This window comes from Scomber scombrus, chromosome 14 (genome assembly GCF_963691925.1).
Source record: "Scomber scombrus chromosome 14, fScoSco1.1, whole genome shotgun sequence".
Taxonomy (NCBI): Eukaryota; Metazoa; Chordata; class Actinopteri; order Scombriformes; family Scombridae; genus Scomber; species Scomber scombrus.
The window spans coordinates 17,075,573-17,088,944 of NC_084983.1; the positions used below are offsets into that span (position 1 = coordinate 17,075,573).

At 38.5% G+C, this 13,372-nt stretch overlaps 1 protein-coding gene across 1 annotated transcript in view; it reads left to right on the plus strand.

Moving 5' to 3' along the window:
- LOC133993527 (neural cell adhesion molecule 1-like) overlaps positions 1 to 13,372 on the plus strand; it is a 243,751-nt gene that overhangs the window by 180,770 nt on the left and 49,609 nt on the right. Inside the window, exons 11-13 of the mRNA XM_062432516.1 lie at positions 5,199 to 5,349; positions 10,899 to 11,083; positions 11,693 to 11,789. Of these exons, the coding sequence (XP_062288500.1) occupies positions 5,199 to 5,349; positions 10,899 to 11,083; positions 11,693 to 11,789 (433 nt within the window). The remainder of the gene's footprint in view (positions 1 to 5,198; positions 5,350 to 10,898; positions 11,084 to 11,692; positions 11,790 to 13,372) is intronic.

Genomic DNA, 13,372 nt, shown 5'->3' on the forward strand with positions numbered 1-13,372 from the left:
TTTGATGATGGTGGTGGAGAGCGCTGTCGGTCACGCCAATCCAAAATCTCCCATAGGCGTTCAGTTGGATTGACATCTGGTAACAGCAAAGAGCCACAGCATATGATTCACATAATTTTCATATTCATCAAACCATTCAGTGACCCCCTGGTGCTCTATAGATGAGACCACTCCCATCAGGATAGCAATGTTTCATCATAGGATAAAGGTGATTACTCACAAAAACTTTATATTGATTTGACCCCCTCACTTTATGGGTCAAACATTCAGACCTGTACCGCACATTTGTGGTACACCACACATGCACTCGCCCATTCGTCAAGAATGTGGATGACTCATCTGATCATATCACGTCTTTTTCTCCACATCTCTTTAGACTAGTATCTTATGGTTTTTGCACCACTAAACTCTCAAATGTGCATTCGTCTTTGTAATGAGGGGTTTATGCACTGCAACCCTATTATAATAGCCCTCTCTATGTAATTGACGATGGACTGCTGTCTGATCATGTCCTGCTCTTCTGTTTTTCCTCACATATCTCAGTGATGCATGAGAGTCACGGCCATCACATGTGCTGTCAACAACAATTTCCAGCCCTATTTACTGATGTCTTTCCCATAGATCTAAATGCAGATATCACTTTGGTCACCGTTCCTATTGAAATACTAGCCAGTTGAGCAGTGGACGATGAACAATGAACCCTCTTTCAAAGTCACTTAGATCTTTTCCTCTTGCCATCTTGAAACAAAATCAGAATCAGCTGGGCCTGCTCAGCATTTCCACACATGCCACAGAGCGTAACTGGATGTGATTTTGTAAAAGTTCCTATGCAGTGCACCTGTGTGGAAGCATCTGCATTTGTTATGTTTCTCCACTCATTAATTCATTTTTTCCCTTTAATTTCTAACCCGTCTGTAATTAACTATTGCTCTTTGTCAGTAGGTGATTTGGTGTTGTTTGTGATGCACGTCTTTTACTGTGTACTATCTCTATTTAGTCTCTACGGGGCGAGGGAAGAAAGAATAAGACAAAATTGATGTTGTTTATTTTACCCTGATACAATAGCTTGTATCTGGATATGTAGAAGGCAAGGCAACAAAACATTTCCGTATCGATTACGAGCACATTTTTGCATTTGAATATATTATCAGTCAATGGTTCTGCAAAGCAGTAATGACAGGAATGAAGCCATGTTAAATATTATGGTTAAGATCACCATAGAAAATCTCTTGTTGATGAATGCCTTTCTGATAGCGTGGTATTGATCCATCTGTAGTCACTGATAATAGTTTTGCTGAACTCGGCTCTGTCATAGACATAAATCAAGCAAGCATTACATGAACTGTCATTGTGATGAATGTAACCTGAGAGGTGATGTTATTATGCTGAGGTGAACTGCAAAGTCTCTACCATATCTTTTTGTTCATCAAGTACTGCACTTTAAAGAGCAACCTGACACTCAAACCAGATCGGGGTCTGATTGTAATAACCTGCCTGCTGAATGTCACTGATGTCAGCAGTGTTGAATAGAGCGTTCAGGCAATTCTCATCAACGCATAAAGTCAGAAAATATCGCAACTGTTTTGTACTGAAAATCTGTAATCAGGTCATCAGGTGTTCATCTTCATAAGTGGATATAATACAGAATTTAGACTATTTGAAAACGCTGCTAAGTCTCTACTTAAAACGTTTATTAGAGTCAATGGTTGAAACAGGAAATGAGGAGAGGGAAACGTGGTGGATGCAACAGAGGTCCAAGATCAGACTTAAATTGAGGACATTGCTCTGTATGATAAGTGCCTTAAATCCTTAGATCACCAGGACGCCCCAAACATCAAAATTTTAGACTTTACCATATCACAAGAACCACTCGAATGCACCATTAATTTTAAAAGGCTGCAGTTATATAGTGCCTCTATATATAATGCATATAAAACATTTTATAATTTAACTCTCCTTCAGCCATTCACTCACTGACAGCAGCAAGGTACCATACAAGGTGCTGGCCAGACAATTTGGGACTCAGTATGAAGACAGGAGGTGGGCAAGGTGATTAGCAGACTGTTTACTTACTGAAGAAGGGCCATGTTCAGCTGGGCTTTGAGGACCTCTCAGAAGAATACACCTTTATGTGCCAGAAATGCAGGCGCCGAGCCGGGAGACAGTTAATCATGACTTGTAGGTACAGAGAAAACAAAAAGGTGAAGCAGAAGATTTTCTCAGAGTCTGGCAGGAACACGGATACATCACAGCCAAACATTGCAGGGAAATTTGCACACAGCAGAGCAAAATGAAAAACTACAAAGTGGCATGACATGCTTCACGCTGTTACGGGCCACCAACCTGCTCGTGCCGTTCTTACCTCAGCAATACTGAGGTAAGAACGGCTTCCAAACTTAACATAACAATCATATAGTTGGTCCTCCTGTCACTTCTTGAAATTAAATGTATACCAGACATCACAGTTTGTAAAATACAGTGAAAACACATGAAATGATGTCATACCAAAGCCTCACAAGGTTCTTGAAAGTTGGCATTATGAACGGTGACAGGTTACAGGTTCTAAAGTTCCTACAGTGGAAAAGAGGCTTTAAGCTTTACTATCACAAGTTTCCCATGAGTCGCCCCACAAATTGGGATGATAAAGTGATTACCATGGAATCAGTTTCAGATATTCACAGTTCCCCCCAGAACGAAGTGTGATAAGTTTGGTGATCCAATGACTCGTCATCTAGAGCGAAGATCAGATCCAATATTCTAATTTGAGCAGCACTTTATATAAAATACCTGCAAAAGTAACTGCTTTGCAAACTTTTGCAATTCATGTCACCGAGTTTGAGCCAGAACATTTTCACATGTATCAATTGTTGTTCCTGGTTGGCATTTTGTATTTAAAAAAATCCAACATAACATAAATGTATCATCCTTTTACGGACGAAAACCTGAGGAACAGTGATTGACCTAGACACAAACAGCACACACACACACACACACACACACACACACACACACACACACACACACATACACACACACACACACACACACATACCCACACACACGCAAATACATGCACAGGATACACTGCTGTGTTAATGTTACTTTGTTTCGTTGATTCTTGATCCTTTTTGACATTTTTGAAAGTTTATTTTGTGCTGTCTATGAAAAGCGCTCTGTGCTCCTGGCTTGAGAAGTGCTATACAAATAAAATTATTATTATCATTAATATTGTTCTTTTTCATGCCAATGACACAAAGATAGAATTTCAATCTGTAGGTGGTGGAGATGTTGTGAAATCCCACTAAAGTAAGTTTTTGCACCTTTTTCATAGAGAAAAGTTGTGTACCTTACCTTACTTAATTAAAAATTGACTTCACATATAGAATCAGCACGAATATCAGCAGAATAAAATGGGGCTGTTCACTACATAACTGACAGATACAGCCTGTACAGATTCCAGTTGGCAGTGTCTCCTATACAGCAGTTATATAGTACAGAATATATGACAAGCAAAACACATGTATTGACAGGTTATGTAACAGGATGTCAGTTCTGCCCTTCAAAGCAAAGCAGCAGCGGCTGCTCAAGCAAAGGAAACTGTGAAAAATGATTTCCATGCCTTCAATTACAGGTCTGCTGTTATAATTAATTTGATGACAAATCAGACTTGTATAATTAAAAATTATTCATTTTAATTAATTAATTTGTCTTGTTCAAAGGCCCGCCTGTTCACTTTTGCCTCTGTTATATCATCTAAGTATTATTCTCCATTAACCTTATCCCTGTTTATATTCTAACGGTGTGCCCAATACAGCTCCTTCCTGTGTCACCGCAGTAAGACAAGATTGATTCTGCCCTTTCAAAATGTTCCAGGACACTCCCTCAAGCCTTCAGTACACAGCACATCTGCATCGTCCTGCTCTTTACAGGATTACACGTCATGCTATAATGCTAATACAACAAATGCCACTATATAATTTGTTAAATAAACGCTGAAGCACCTGGAACACATGTAATGTACAATAGGAATTCATGGCAACTAGAAAGAACATGATTGTCCCCTGTTGGCGTGAACTGTGTGTCACTTTGTATTTGGCGACATGGACACCAAAGATCGAGCTAGACCGCAGCACATGATTAAAATGGCGAGTCAGGTCATCGGGTGTACTCAGATGTCAGCTGCGCACCTGTGCAGAGAGCTTGCTCTGAATAAGTCAGAACACATTTCCAGCGAGTTCGCATATCCGCAATACAGCAGGTTCAACCGAGTCGACAGCACAGTAAAGGCGGGCTGCTGAAGAAAATAAAAATGGGGTTTAACAAGACATTTGTCCCAACCACAGTTATTCTGTTATGACTGCAATTAGACTGTCTTTAAACCTGCAACTAGACTTTTAAATGGTAAGGACAGTAATCAGCAGGCTGTAGGAGTTTGCAGTTTATTGGCCGAGGCTGAGTTCACTGTCTGATTTCCAGGCTGATGTTGACTTTGATGCTGTTTGCATTTAAATTAGAGACAAAAACTTTATTTAATCAGTATATTTTGAGATTGAGATGCTTATTTTTTTTATCATTTCAAGATTGCTGTGTGCCTTAAATCTCAGATGCATCCACATACATGAGAAGGGATGTGATTCCATGTTTGTTTTTTTTGTCAGCAAATCCTATAAAAAGAGTACGACAGAGAACTGCTCAGTATACTTTCCAACTTCCATTTCCTGTCTGTGCCATAATAGCTACTTAATTTGGTCATTTAAACTCTTAAAACACCCATTTACAATCTGTACCATATTCTCTGTTCTTTCTCTTTTGTGTCTTTTATGTTGTCTCCATCTAGCTGCTCAAAGCTGTGGTATTTTTGCACTGCAATTCACACAGGTCACCTGTTTGTTTGTTTTTTTTTTTGGGGGGGGGGGGTTTGTTTGATTGCTTTTTGTTGTTTGTTTTTTTTCCTGTTAATGAAATTTGAGTTCTGTTACAAGTTCATCTATTTATTTATTTATTCTGTTTATTCCAAACAAATATAACTCCATCGCATCCCAGATTTTCCGGGAAAAAGCTTCCAAGTCTTCTCACTGACAAATATAACTTTCACCAAGCAATATTCAGGGTATCAACTGAGGGGTGCAGCAAGACTTGCCTTCATTTGAGAATGTCAATCTTTATAAGTGAGAATAATGTCTTTCTCTTCTTTGTAGAGCCTCGATAGAAATATAGTGGTACGGAGCCACGCACGAGTGTCTTCTCTCACCTTGAAAAACGTCCAGTTCACGTACGCGGGCCAGTACCTCTGCACTGCCAGCAACTCCATCGGTCAAGACACCCAGCACATGTACCTGGAAGTCCGCTGTAAGTCCCTCCTTCCTTACTTTTGCCTCCTGCATCAGTGCTTTCAATACACATCACTTTTAAATTTGCACTTTTCTAATTCACTCATGAATGAAAAAATATAAAGTCAACATTTTTTTTGACAGTTTTATTATATGAAACATTTTAAATAACCATAAAATTCAATGAGTTGAAGGAATAATTCAGTATTTTGGGAATACAGTATACGCTTATGAGAGTGAGAAAACACTATAACACACTGGCATAGACTAGCATAAATAATGGACACATGAGGATCCAGCTTAACCTCTCTCTGATGAAAAAAATCCTACAAACATTTGCCAAGAAATTGTTCCAGCTTGTAATTGTGCTGTTGTCTGTTCTGTTTGTGTACAGATGAAACACATTAGTCAGCTCTGTAGGTGTTTGGTAGACATATTTTTTTTTTATATGGAGCCAGGTTAGCTGTCTCCCCCCTGCCTCCAGTCTTTATGCAAAGCAAGGCCTGACTTCAGCAATGTACTTGATCTTTTGATCTTACCTCACTGTCAGAAAGGGGGAAAAAAACAAGTGAATACCCTTAAAATGTTTCAGCTATTTCTTTAAGAAAAAAAGAAAACTCATTCCTTTATTCTCTTTAGTCAGTGCAATATATCATGTATTCATTTTCACATAGCCTGAATCCTCTTCATCTGACAAACTCGCTACCACTCATTTTATGGACTAATGTACATCTTCACTGATGATCAAGAAATAAAGTCAGGACATAAAATCTATGTAAAAGTAAAAATTCTGCACTTTGTAACAGGCATCTGTCTTTTGTTGGACTTAAATTGAAACAGCTGCGGCAGCTTCTCTTGTCTCCACATTTGCCCAAATCAAATGTCATCAAATTATTAAGAGTCAGTGAAAAATGCCTGTTATTAGTCGTAGATAGTTCTTTATCCAAGTCGAATCCCAGTTTTTTTTGGCTGTGATATATCCTCAGTCTGTGATTCCTTGATGTTTTTGGAAGCTTTTCCTCAACATGTCTGTTTTTATCTCAGATAGTGATTTCCTGTGTTTCTTAAAATGGCTTTTGACAGTTTCCAGAGAAACTCTCCGGTCTTTGATCATCAGCTGTTGATTTTACCTATAGGCAGGGAAATCAATATCACTAGCAACATCACAATAAGAGCAAGAATGCCTTTCTTTACCAGTCAAGAGACCTGAAACCACAACTTGCCTCGTGACTGCCTTGCATGTTGGAGTGTTGTTTTCTTCTACAAAGAGATCTTTACTTGAGTGAATGTTGGGGCAAAAAGGGCATCTCTCGACAGAAGACCTCAATGTTTGATTCTGATAGACCGACACCGACCTGAAGCTCGTTTCACAAAGACAAACTGAGTGAGAGTACTGCAGTCTGATCTATTGGTTGAACATGATTTTGTAAGTTTAAGTGTAAAGTCGCTACTTACTTCAGTAGCTGGTTAGTTTTAACACTGAACCTGCTACTTTACACTATCTGTACTGTTACGTAACTGAGTGAGCCACAAGTTTTTGGGGGATAAAGTTAGAGAGAAAAACCCTATGAGATTACCTCATTAAAAATTCAACATGTAGATGTTTTTCTTTGCTAAGGTGAGGATTGCTGCATCACACAAATACAATGATAAATGGAGCGGCTGCATGCAATATATATATATATATATCCACAATATCCCTGGTTTGAATCCGACGGGACTTTTGTTGCATTTCGTACCCACTTCTCTCTCTATCCTTGTTTCCTGTGAGCATCTCTGCCACGAACTCACTAATAAAGGCAAAATACCCCCTAAAGAACTTCCATCTTAGTGAAAATAAATGAACTTGAATGATGTTAGCAGCAATTCCCACTGCAGGCGAACACAGTAAAGCAACATAGAATCACTGTGCTGTTAACTGTGCAACACAGTCTCAGTCTTATTACAAATGTAGAGAAATGTTAGTATGTTACACGAAATATGCTGCACATATGATCTTACACACTGATGCAGTTTCTAAATAAAGTAAAACTCAAAAACATTGGCTGAATGAGCAACAGTTTCAATCAGTTAGGCAACATTTACTATGCCAGTAAAAACAACGCACACTGGATGCAGCAAAAGAAAAATGTTCAAATCTGGGAAATTGTAAAACAGACGAGCATCACAGCAAAAAAAAAGCTTTGTTCAGACAAAAGAAATGCTCCGAGGATACAGTGTCTGGGCAGTCATCTCCAATTCTGGGGATAAGTGGTAGGCGAGAGAGCAGGGTTTGCAGGGTCAGTCGTACTGTGATCTGTTACCATGGAAACCCAGGTCTCAGTTTCTGACATACTGTAGCTTTAGGGTACGTGGCTTTTTAAGGCTTATAATGATTTTCTTAGTGTTTGTGCAGCTGTCTAATTAGTCTCGCCATTGAGCTCAAGTCCTAAGTCCATAAACCAGTCGGACCATATCAATATTTTTTGCCCGTTAACACTAGAGAGTGACAGAAGTCAGGCTGAGGGATAGCGATGGCATGCAGTAAAGATTTAAACAACTGAGCATTGCTGACACATGCTAGTTTATGTCTTAAGATGACCTATGTGTTTTTATATTATTATATATTATAATTAATTAGAGAATAAGAAATGTATATACCTTGCACCTACATGGTCATGAGATTAGAAATACATTTCTGCACAAAAAATCAGGACTATGGATTTTGTCTCCCTTAACTTACATTTAAAGTATATTATAAAGGGAACTCTTAATGGTTAATTTAGCAACAGGAGGTTTTGATTACAGCAAGAAAAACCTGTTTGATTGTTGATTTGAGCACCTGAGCACCTTTAAAGTGCTAACTTCTGGCTATAAGGGTCCTCTGAGTTGTTCATATAGGACCGGTTGTCCTTTTCACCCTTTGGGTTATGTATAAAAAGAGTTATGACTTCTACATGCATCCATTGGTTGTAGACATAAACCTACTGAATATAAAACTGAAGGCAGTACATTGAATTTATTGTTCGATTTGCTGGAGAACAGAATCTAAACAACAAAACTGCCTCCTAATATTTAAAGACATTATATCTTAACACCTGAAAAAAAAAACTAACTGTACCATCAAACTGAGAAATACCAAGTAAATGTGCTCTGTGGTGAGTTAGCTGGTGGTTTTCTATGGATTTTCCCATCAGTACCTTAATTTACTCAAAGCATATGCTTGGAAAGACTGGATTTGCATAATGGAAGCCAAATCATACTTGATCTTGTTTTGAAATCGAATGTTACCTTGGTTTAAAAAAAAAAGAAAGAAAGAAAAAGAGAGGGAGATAGAGATAGAGAAAAAAAATGCTAATGAACACTTAATTGGATTAATGTGCCCTGCTCTCAACGTGCCAGCAATTTGCTCAGAGATACAATCACAATACAGCGTTGATAGAGTTGTTTGAGGGCTTGCAGTTAGCTAGAGTAATCAGCAAGTAATCAGGTAGCTGATTCACTGTTGCCAAGCAATTATCGATAAGAAAAGGTGCTTTGTCTTGAGCACAACTCTCACTCTGTCCTCTCCATCACTACTCGCCCACTCACACAATGAAAACATTATCTAAGCAAGGAACTTTTTATCTGCCGCACAGCATGATCCCATTAGCTGGGTTGAATGTGTTTAGGTTTGCTGCGGAAGGACTGATAGGAAAGTATTAATATCTCCTCTTTTTTGAGCTCTGCTTTTTCCAGCAGTTGGAAGAGGTTGTTTAGATTGATTGTTTAAAAAAAAAACGCATTTTGAGCTGCAAGCAGGACACTTTTTCCTCCATCTCTTTCATGGCTAGCTGTTTCATTTCATTATTGATTTTTATCCTTTCCAAGTTCAAGACATTTAATAGCTTTAATTACAATGATGATACCTGTAGTTTTTTAAGCTGCAGCAGATTTGGGTTGACTTTCATGTGCAGGCAGCTATTGTTTTCCACACCAGTGTATGGTTGTGCTGAGCTAACAAAGGATGAATTTGTGGCCAAACCATGATTTATTTCATTTTTTTCATTCGCTAACATAAAAATTCTGATTACAGTAGTTCTTAAACAGCCACAAAATAATGAATAATCATCAAAGGATTACAGTAATAGCTGATTATGACTACTCATTTCACAATATAACATTTATAAATAAGTTACTATCCAGACTATAAATACAACTTATATGCATACATATGGATACAGACATACAGTGTAGATACAGACATTGGTATGCATGCATGGAGCTGTAGAGAATAAACACATATTCAGTGTTTTATCACTCAGTAAAGCACTCTTTTATTAGACTAGTATTTAACATAGTACAGTAATTATACCTTAACTGTTACCTACTGTAAACTATCCCTATTAATTAACGCCACTGCAGCACTATGTTTTGTATGTATTTTATGTTTAACATGAGCTACATAATCACTACTAGCAGATATTTGCCTGCTATTTGCAACTGCACATAGACCACGAGAGGAAGCTTCAGAAATCAAACAGGAAGGTTATAATCACTGAGGTGATTCAATGAGGCCCAAAAAGCAGCATTGATAGAACGAGCGAGAGTGTTATCAGGGCTGCAGGAGATGGAGCATCTATTGACTCAGCCTCGTCCGTCAATCCGACCGGCAGCAGCTCCGCAGAGATTTTCAGGGTCAGGAGTAAAGCCTCAGCGGTGTCAGGGGCCACAACATTTTTGCAAGCACTCAGGAAGCAAAGCATACTTCACTGTATTGAGAAGGGCTGCTTGGTGATGTGAGCAGGATGCAATAAAAGGAAACAATGCATAAAAAACAACTCTTTATTGTTATTCTCTATTATAGCCTCTTACTTCGCAATGACGATGTCAAAAATATGGGCTTGAGATGATGAGTGTTGACCATATGGCATCATTTCAATTCAATGAGCATGTCAGACTAGCTTGGTAAACAGGGCTTAGATTGTTGCATGAATGGTAGAGGTGTTATTGGTGTGTCTGCAAGTATCAATTATAGAGCAGAGGGAAAAAATAATCTCATATTCATCAAACACAATATTAACCAGCTGGATTTCCAATAGCAGTTGGAAGTGACAGTGTGTAGCTCTGTTATTTCTTTTTTTCTTTTTTCTTTTGACAATGCTCTTTTAGACTCTCTGTATAATAGTGGCATTCGGCCTTGTGAGACGTTGAAGTATTTTGTGTAATTGCTGACCTGGAGCGTCTCACAGTACAACATTGCACTTACAAGCAAAATCGGCAAAAAGCTGCAATTTTATGTTCCTGAAAAAGCAGCACAGGTTTGTTTTTTAAACCTGCCTTAAATGTGCAGAACTAAGACAAGAAAGTAGCTATTAGGCGACTTTTAGTGTTTGCCATTCTGTAAAACTGCAAATTGTGTCAGTATTGCCATGAGTAACCCCAGCTGCCTGCAGGAGTGTGTTTAAAAGTATTAAATGCATAGTGTGATCCTCTCACAGCCTAATGAAGCAGATTGAAGGAGTAAAATGCTTTAGATTTTCAGTAAAATCTTCCAAAAGAGGTCTCCCGTGATGTTTACCGTCTTTACTCCCCTGTGTGTTGCTGCAGATGCTCCGAAGGTTCTCGGTGCCGTGGCAGTGTACACATGGGAGGGGAACCCAGCCAACATCAGCTGTGAGGTGAAAGCTCATCCCGGAGCCTCTGTGGTTTGGTTCAGAGATGGCCTCCAGCTCCCCGATGCCAACACCAGCAACACCAAGATCTACAACACGCCAACCGTCAGCTACCTGGAGGTCTGCCACACCTGCCATCTTTATACCGGCACACAAAAGCACAGGAGTTAATATAACACAAAGGGACTGTGTGTTTGCAAGGAACTGGAAATTAAAATTTTGGCACGGCATGTCAGCTGTCTGGTTTCAGTAAATATTGTGTCCACATTAACAGCAGCTACCTAACAGATAACAGTCATCCATTAGAAGAAATTATAAAAACTCTTTTCCACTTTTTTGTCATTTTGAATCTAAAACACATCAATATCTTGGTAATTTGAAAAGGTTTTCTATTTGTTATTGATAGAATGAAACAGGAAAACAATAGAAAAGATTAGAGATTCTTCAGTGTCATTACATGAGTAGTCAACAAGTAGTGGAGTACAGACTGCTAGACACAATGCTAATTAACCGCTGTGTAATGATTACTTCCTAAATACCTGTGCATCTGCCTAGCAACCACCTGCCTAATGAATCACATGTGATCAACCATGAATTAACTGCTCAATGGCACAAATCTGATATCTAATAACTACAGTTCCTTGTAGTATTTTTTTTTCTTATTCACCTACAATGCCTCACCAAATGATCTGATATTGATCTGTGTTTCTGTCTTTTTCTGTCTCTCAGGTTACCCCCGATGCTGAGAATGGCTTTGGGAGCTACAACTGCACAGCAACCAATATGATGGGTACAGAGTCCAAGGAGTTCCTTCTGATCCCAGCAGGTTTGTTGCAAGTTTGAGAGCTTCACAACCCCCCCACAAAAAAATGATGTGACATTGATTTTTGTATATACTCCACCCTCCCATTTCTATATTTATCAAAGCCAAAAGGGATCCAACCATCACAACCAAATGGTAATTCCAAGGCTTTGGTTTCTAAAGCTGAGCTGTTAACCCCCTCATGTTCCTACACCTCAGCAATACAACCATGGTCAAGGATATTAAACTCAATGAGATAAGTAGGTAGGTTTGTAGATAAGATACAAGTACTGTGCAAACGTCTTAGGCCACCATTAGATTTGTTGTTTTAGCATTGCTATAATGACCATATATAATTATTTTTCAGTCTCTTTATTAGAATACAACCAGAAAATACAGGAAATGTGTAAACAGTATTAAGAAACAGGGGGGAAAAATAAGGAAAAAACTGCTTCTATAGGCTAAAGTGGTGAGTATTTAGTGTGACCTACCCTTAAACTTAAGCAATAGCAGGAACCTGGCTGTCTTAAACCTAAATGGAGTGGAACCTTAATTAATATAATTGCTAACATCTGTATTTGCTAACATATATATTTGTACTGTATAACCCTATTTCATGTCAAAATGACTGTTGTGAAAAAGGTCAATTACACCAGGTTTGAGCATTACATACACACAGTTTTTTTTACTCATTGGAAGCTGTTTAAGATCACAGAATTTGACATACATAACATCACAATTGTGCATCTGCAAAGTCAGTCTCCATAAAAAGTGTTCAAGATGTGTTTGGTGCCAAAGGAGGTCACGCTAAATACTGACTTTTTCATGTAGAAACCATTTTGTTTAAATGTTGTCTTTCTTCCTGTATTTTCTGTTTGTATCTTAATAAAGAGACTGAAAAGTAAATACGGATGCTCATTAAAACTTTGCTAGAACAACAAAGCTAGTAGTGGCCTAAGACTTTTGCTCAGTACTGTATATCCCTGTATTCCCTGCACAGAGTACAGCATTCAAATAGAAATAAACTACACACTGAACCATAAGGAACTGCACAGCACAGACTACATAATGACCAAAAATTCAAATGACACTCGAAGTGTCCTTTAAATTCTATTTTCTTTGCACTGCACTGTTTGTATTAGCTTCGGTGGGTATGCAAATAGTTTTGACCCATCAGAGGGGGTTGGCCACTCAGGACATACACTTTAGTCGACATAATTGTGGTAAAAAAAAACAACAAATGCTGCTGCCACTGTGTATAACACTGTAGGTGTTTCAATGTGTTTTCTGTCTGTTTTAATTTCCTGCATAACTTAGCAGTATGCCTAAAGCTCAGTTTAATACAAGAGTAGTTGAAACTTGTAACTACTGCAATGCGTCAGTCTGCAAAACCTACACGTTTTGTCTCTGTACTTCAATTCTAACTGACAGCTTTTCAGGCTTTTTTGTTGTTGTTGTGGTTGTTGTTGCTGGATATAATTTGTAGCATCTTAAAATATGAATGAGGATAGTGATAGTGAGCAGGCGATGCCATCAACAGGCTTCATTCAAGCTGAGATGGGTCACTTCACACCACTGCAGCTTTTCCCTTCAACGTTCTTCAAACA